Below are 7,774 nucleotides of genomic sequence, written 5' to 3' on the forward strand. Positions count from 1 at the left end.
ACTAAGAAGAGGAAAACTGTTTTCAGCCTCCACCTTTGTGTGTATTCCCCCATTGTGATTGTGAGAAAGCCTCAAGTGAGACTCCTTCCCTCTCTCCCACTATCTTCACAGGGATATCTCAAGGTGTATGCCTCAGGCACACCTTATGTTTCTATGTGTGAGTGCTAGAGACACAGTTAGGTGCCCACAAGCACAGTTAGGTGGTGGAGAGCCACATAGGAGGATTTAGAGAATCTAGGAGCAGATTGAGGAGATGATTGTGGAGCTCTGAGGTCATCAGTGATGTCAGTGAGCTTGTATGAGGTGCCTACTTAAGGACCTCACTCTTCTTCATTCTATAAGCAAGTATTCTGAGTTTGTGTCCACTCTACTCTTTCTTTTCAGTGTTCCAACATGGTATCAGAGCCATTTGATCCCCCTTGAGCCCATTTCTGCCACATCATCACCTTCTTCTTCATCTTCTTCTTCACCATCTCTCCCTCTTCTTCCCAAAACTTGTTTAAGCTTGTTCTCCTCCGGTTCTTAGCCATTTCTCACGTCCTTCCTGCTGGAGATCCACCTTGAAGGGGCGAACCTCTGGCTGAGAGGAATCAGAGAAAGCCACGCCCGTTTCGTCGCCATTACATGAAAATCATCGACTCTTCTTCCTGCGTTTTCTCTGAGAACACTCCATATTTCTCTAATTCCTTTCAGAGGGAGCTGGTCCATACCTAGAGCTATCCTGTGTTGAAATCTGAGTAGCAATGGCTACATATTCAAGCTGAAAACAGAGAAAAACCAGTCGACTTTAAAGAGGGAAGATAAGGCGACCTGATGCGTTTTTGCGCCTCTTCTTCCCAGAGGATCTTCTGTGGTATACCAGCTCTCTTTTGCCTTAGAAACCCCTCTTTCCTTTGCTTTGAGGAGTGAGCTACAAGCCCTCCAAGTTCAGTCTTTTAGTTTTGACAATTTTGGACAAGTTTTGAAGATGATGCTACATAAAATGCTACTCTAGCATTTCTGAGTTTTTGAAGTTTTCAATAGCATCAATACAAGTGTGGCTTCAGTTTTGCTTGATTTGTTAGACCTGTTTTTTATTGGAAAGTATTCATTTTAAGCCACCTCTGTGAAGCATGTAAGAAGAAGCATCATTGATTGAATATTGGTCACTAGTATTTGCTACATCAAGTGCTTATATTTTGGAAGTCTTTCAGTTATTGTTTTTGCCTTGTAAGAGAGAAAGACACTACCCAATATCTGGGTTAGACCCTCTCATGGCTACCCTATTGAATCTAGAGAAGTTCAATGGAAAGGGCTTCCACACATGGCAGATGAAGGTGAAATTTGCATTGATGAGGGAGAACTTATGGGGACTTGTCAAACCTACTCCTACCGCTTCTTCTATGGCCTCCAATGCTGGAGAATCCTCAACTCTGACACGACCGGCAAGGGATCCAACTAGAGAAGAAAAAGCATACGGTATCATTGCTCTTGCTTTAGGAGATGATTATGTTCACCATATCTCTGACTTGGAGTCTCCTTCAAAAGCTTGGCAGAAGCTTGACTTAATTTTTGGTGCTAGCTCTCACATCTCTAAACTATCACTTAAAATCTCTTTCTTTGAATTGAAGATGGCTACTGGTACTACTTTGGCAGCTCATGTCAACTATATGCGGAGTCTTATGACTCAATTAGCTTCTATCAACTCTCCTATTTCTCCAGATGATGCTATGGCAGTGTTACTTAAGAGTATGCCCGAAGATTATGATCACATAGTTACCACTTTGAAAAATCTTCCTAATCCTAATCTTGAAGGTATTATCTCTGCTCTCCAAGAAGAAGAAAGGCATATGGAGCTCAGGAAAGGCAATGACACTAGGATAGGCAATGACACTGTTTATGCTGTAAAATTCCAGAAGGGCAAGTATACCCCTTGCAATCACTATGGAAAGACAAATCACCTTTCAAAGGACTGCTTCAAAATTAATCCATGCAAGCACTGTGGCAAGAACAACCATAATGAGAAGTTTTGCAGAGACAAAGCAAAGATAGAAAATGCACTTACAGTTAATGAGCCTCCACAAGATGAGGCATCCTTTGAAGAATATGCATTTTAAAACATCTCTATGTATGCTCCAGATCTCTCTTTTTATGTCAAGGTACTCAGCCTGGATAGTCCTCCAAAATGAATGAAAATAAACTATTGTGTTTTGTGTGTTTTGTAAACACCTCTGGTCACCTTATGATGTAGGCCATGTGTATGTTTTGCTCCATGGTACCTCCTGCAGACATTGTGTGCATGTACATGCAGGGGAGATAACCATTGGAAGGTCTTTTTGTATCCCTTTTTGTTTACCTTACACCCAAGGGAACCCTTGCTAGCATGAGAACCTAGCCATAGATTTATCCTTGACCACCATGAGATGGCATGAGAAACTATGAGACTAGATGTATCCTTGACATAGCCTGAGGCATTTCCTTGAGGGGGGGTTTGTTGGGATATCTCAAGGTGTATGCCTCAGGCACACCTTATGTTTCTATGTGTGAGTGCAAGAGGCACAGTTAGGTGCCCACAAGCACAGTTAGGTGGTGGAGAGCCACATAGGATGATTGAGAGAATCTAGGAGCAGATTGAGGAGATGATTGTGGAGCTCTGAGGTCATCAGTGATGTCAGTGAGCTTGTATGAGGTGCCTACTTAAGGACCTCACTCTTCTTCATTCTATAAGCAAGTATTCTGAGTTTGTGTCCACTCTACTCTTTCTTTTCAGTGTTCCAACAGAAGTTGCGCAAGTTTAGAGACCTACTTGGTGTGTAGGAATTGGGATTGAGCTCGAGGGGGAGTGTTGAGATATCGAGCTCCACTCGTGATATGCCAGGGTGACTATTGTGCATTTATGACACCGACTTGTTAGGTGTAGATGCGGTTGGTACACCGCCCATGAATAATAGCTAGATGATAGCTATCTTTATGTACTCTAGTTAGTGGCTTAGTTAGTATGCCACCTAGGTTAGCTAAATTTGCTTTGAGACCCACATATAGGGTTCATCTATTCCTTTTGTACTAAGAGAGACAGTTCTTTTTGGCTTTCAAAATTAAGAACAGGAAAACTATTTTTAGCCTCCACCTTTGTGTGTATTCCCCCATTGTGTATATGAGAAAGCTGTAAGTGAGACTCCTTACCTCTCTCCCACTCTCTTCATATACATATCTAAGATTATGTACTTTTTTCTTATTTTTATTGGATTATACTTCTTGTGTGTCAGCAAAGTGATCAAATTACTACATCGAGTGATAAAAGATTTCTTAACTATACAAAGGCGAGATAATCTATGGAATTAGGAAGAAATGACTCCATAGGAAACATTTATACTTATGTACCACTTCCTACAATGATGTAATATCAAATTCCTTACTTTGAAAGCACATGCATAATCAATTTAACTCTTTTTTGAAACTAAAAGAACATGGGTTATTCATCTCCCTGCTTTTTACTTTCAACTTATGTTAAATCATTCTAAACATGCCTAAGGCCAATACACTGTAGAAAGAAGACTTCATATCTAACATTGTGCGTACTTTTTTCATTTTTTAAATTGGATTATACTTCTTGTGTATCAACAAAGTGATCAAATTACTACATTGAGTGATAAAAGATTTCTTAACTATACAAAGGTGAGAGAAGCTATGGAATTAGGAAGAAATGACTCCATATTTTGCCAGCTCAGAAATGTTTGAATCAATGTGAGGCATTTTTGTAAATCAATATATTCAAGTTGTTGGTGTTTATCATATATATCAACCTCTAATCCTATAGCAAATTGATAGAATCAAAGATCTAAGAAAACAAAAGAATCTCCTCTTGAAGTGCAATTAACTTCACAAGACTCATGAGGATAGGTTCCCTCTCTAAAAGCACAAGCATCTTTGTACATCAAGTCTTAAAAGTTAGGGATATTTGGTACAAATAAACCATCTATAAAAGGCCTAACTTGGCTCAATTTGTGTAAAATGATTGGGCAACTATTGATGGAGATAAGACATTGCATATACTCAAATTTATAAGTGAAGAGATAAAAGTTTGCAAAAAGGACAGCATAAGTACTGCTCCTAGGGATTCCTATAATTTGTTTATACAAAGAATCACCTATTGTGATGTAAAGATTATCGAAAAGAAAATCTATCCAAGAGCAAACATCTTCAACACTCACGACCTTTTTGTATCTTTTCCTTTTAGAATCAATATCATGATGTTTATTATTTTGACACAGAAATTCAAAACATAAAGCTTTTTTCTCAACATTTAGCACTTTTCATGTATCTTTGGCAAATCTCAGCTTAAAACTTTTAGCCGATAGTTTTTTAATTATAAACATCAATAAATGATGTCAATCCTTGATGACCACATGCAAATACTTGCATGTGGAAGGTACACAAACATGGCTGAGGTGAGAAGTGGTGCATGGGAGTTAAGCATGGAGGAATAGTTAGCATGCAAGATGTTCAAAAAGTAAGTGGTACCAAAGCGGCACATAATGGAGGATTTGTCGTAGTTGAGCTGGCGAACAATTTTTAAGGAGCCATAGTGATAGTAAACCCAAAGAGAAGAAGCCAAAGCCTGAGGAAGCCAACCGCAGAGGAGATCAAAATGTCCCCAATAGTCGAGAAGATGCAAAAGGCTTCAATGAAGCCCATAATGAAAGTAAGTATTCTATGTTGTTGTGCGAGAGATCTCATGGTTTAAAGCAGACCCCTCTTTATTCAAACTTCAGTCTGTTTAGAAAGAGGTCATTGAAAAATGGAACATGGCCTTCTCCTCTATAGAATCTCGCTCTCATGAATGAAAAATGCTGTGCTAAGTGTTCAAACAATTTTAAAAGAAGCAAAAAAAAAAGGACATATGGGAGTGATTTTTAGACAGGAAGAGAATAGATAGACTCAGAGGTCTTTCGGCCAACCTAGCAGGAAGAAGAGTTCTCCTAAATCATTGTATCTACCCAATTTTCATTTTCTACCTCTCATGCTAGTGCCCTTCTAAATCAGGTTTAGAAAATTTTATCAAGATTTGTAGGTCTTTCCTTTGGGGGGGAAGTGACACAAAAAGGGCTATATTGTGATTTTGTAGATAATTTTATCGTAACATCAGACACCATTTAGTCATAAAACTACCCCAAGAAGATACTATATACATTTCTACCCCACAAAGATGCCGCTAACATCACACACCCTTTAGTCATAAAACTACCCCACAAAGATGCTATATACATTTAATTACATTTCTTTCCAATAGTATTTAGGGCTTATAAGATCCCTTTATTCACAAAACTACTTTTCATGTCTACTTCATTTCAACACCCTCCACCTATATCATCCATCATTCATACTATCATGATAGATAGTGATTTATCGATGAAATGATTGCAAGTCACATGGTGAAGAATTTAGGGTGCAAATTTGCATGCATCTATGCTGAAACATTTATTAGTTGCATCAAGGAGATACTTTCAGATTCAATTCACCATGATGATGATTTGTACACAACTCATAGTTTTGACATGCAAACCTTAACTAAGATATGACATGATTGTCACATCTCTAGCAAATAGAAAAAGTTTTATGAAACCAACATGCTCAAAATTGAATATGTGATATTGAGATTAATATTCATGGGTACTCACATGATGTACTAATAGTTCTTCAATATGATTACTACATCTCTAGCAAATGAAATAGGTGCAAGACACCACAAAAGTTATGCATGTTCAATACTAGGGCATCACAAGCAAAATGAATTGCTTGAAGGGAAAAACTCATGTCAAATCACTAGACTCAATCTTCTTTACTGATGTCATCCACATAGATATTGCGATGATGCCTTCTCTCTTTGATGGGGGCATTGAATGCAATGTCATTACACATCATCTCAGCCATAGCACCTGCATAAGAAGGCAAAAAGCTAAAATGGATCAATCAATATCAATGCCTCATTGATAATAATATTCTCCAACAAATAGGTTTAAAAAGATAAAAGACGAGAGTAGCATACTTACTACTCATCTAGAAGATTAACAACCATTTCCACATCTTCGGAATCATTTAGAGTCCCATAGTTGCTTAACACATTTCCCTTTCCTTTCTGTCCATCCAAAAATGGTTGCAATATAGAATTGCAAATGTCAGGATCATTCTCAATAGATAAGCATGCTCTCCTAGAATGCACGCATGCTTTTTGCATAGAACCAGTCTCAGCACCTAAGTCCACCACATGTCCAAAAATTGGACACAATAACTCCAAGAAGTACAACATCATGCATGGAGCCTTCTCCATTGCACCTCTCCATGGAATACTCTCTCCATCTTTTATAGTCTGCTCACTTGTTGGTAAATAATGATGAAACAAACTACTTCCAAAAGCAATGCCCAATTTGGTACCAACCACGGAAGCATTTCCAGGATTACAAACACATGACATACCAGCCCGATGAAGAAGGCACAAAACCACAACATCCACCTAAAGACAAGAAAAGAATTAAACTTATTCTTAGTACAAGCCATTTCATTATACAAGGGCATAAGTTCTTTCAACAGGTCATTGTAAGACAATTGTCTCACCTTATGATCAATACCACCAACTTTGATTGTACAATATGCATCCAAGCATTGCATGTACATTCAACATGCAAACTCCAATCTACTGATCCTAGCATAATGCTCAACCAAATGAAGAACATGAGGAGCACACATAACTAGGATCTAGTCAGAATCTGAAACAACTGTGGCCGCTACTAGCAAGGAGTAGTGTACATGGTCCTCTGTTAATAAATTCCAAGATGGAGATGTGGAATCCTCTACTCCAAGAGCTTCTAGTTGTGTAGGCAGATCAAGAATAACAAAATCTGCAGCCCAAGCAACACTCTTACCATTTCTTGTTTTTCTTTCACCTCCAAGACCCACAAAGTATTCCTTCATGTCTATATAGGCTTGTGTGAAGTTTGAGATAGACAATTGCTTCCCAAACTCGACATAATCATAGCACTAAACCTTGCAATGTGAAGCATCACATGTGCCACTCCGATTCAAAGTTAGAGAGGTCAATGGAATGTACAAAAAGCAAATAGACCTATCTTTCCATTTACATCCTTTCAAAATGGGTGTAGACTATAGTACCTGCACATCTGTATCCACACCACATATGTAAAGACACAAAGTGATAACAACATATTACACAAACAAATAATAGCTTGAAAAAAGACCAAGAGAGCTTACCATTATTAGTACCAGGATATTTTGGTGGCCTACCACCCTTCTTTAGTTCCATACTTGCATCCTTGTCCTTTTTAGTCATCTTCTCAAGGATTTTTTGAATCTCAATGACTGCATCATCCTCATGGACTGAATTTGAGCTTGATGAACCCATCTCTCCCTTTTTATGCTGTGTGTACAACTCTACCTCCTTCTTGATGCAACATCCTTTTTTCATATCAAGCCACCATGGGCAGTTCTTTCTCTCCCACTCAGAGAGCACTTGCTTCCCTTCTTTTTCTATCATGTTTGGAGAGTACATACAGAATTTCAAGTCTTGAATTTTTGTCCATACTCAACATATGGGCAACAATTTTTCAATCTTACCAACAGCTTTTAAGGATTGTAAGAATCTGCATACAATAAGAGTCTTAGTACAAAAGCGAAATAATTAAGATGGATTTTTAATTGAAAAGGAAAAAGCATGTATTGCTTACCTAAATACCAATCGTCGAGATGCCCTTGTCATCTCCATTTGTCTTATTGCAGCTGT

The 7,774-nt window shown here is 38.3% G+C and overlaps 1 protein-coding gene across 1 annotated transcript; it reads right to left on the bottom strand.

The window, feature by feature from the left end:
- Positions 1–5,718: 5,718 nt before the first annotated feature.
- Positions 5,719–6,466, bottom strand: LOC147888678 (uncharacterized). Its single transcript, XM_087393043.1, has 2 exons — positions 6,030–6,466; positions 5,719–5,935 (listed from the first exon to the last, which is right to left on the bottom strand). Exons 1-2 carry the CDS (start codon positions 6,449–6,451, stop codon positions 5,809–5,811), a joined length of 549 nt encoding a protein of 182 aa, XP_087249169.1. The 5' UTR covers positions 6,452–6,466; the 3' UTR covers positions 5,719–5,808.
- Between the last annotated feature and the right edge of the window lie 1,308 nt (positions 6,467–7,774).

The sequence above is a fragment of the Dipteris shenzhenensis genome, chromosome 21, assembly GCF_047967505.1.
Source record: "Dipteris shenzhenensis isolate YYH24624 ecotype China chromosome 21, Dip_SZ_1.0, whole genome shotgun sequence".
Taxonomy (NCBI): domain Eukaryota; kingdom Viridiplantae; phylum Streptophyta; class Polypodiopsida; order Gleicheniales; family Dipteridaceae; genus Dipteris; species Dipteris shenzhenensis.

Coding starts and splice junctions, on each gene's coding strand:
- LOC147888678 (XM_087393043.1), bottom strand. CDS start 6,451: ATGTCATGTGTTTGTAATCCTGGAAATGCTTCCGTGGTTGGTACCAAA. Junction 5,936..6,029: donor GTTAATCTTCTAGATGAGTA/GTAAGTATGCTA, acceptor GATCCATTTTAG/CTTTTTGCCTTCTTATGCAG.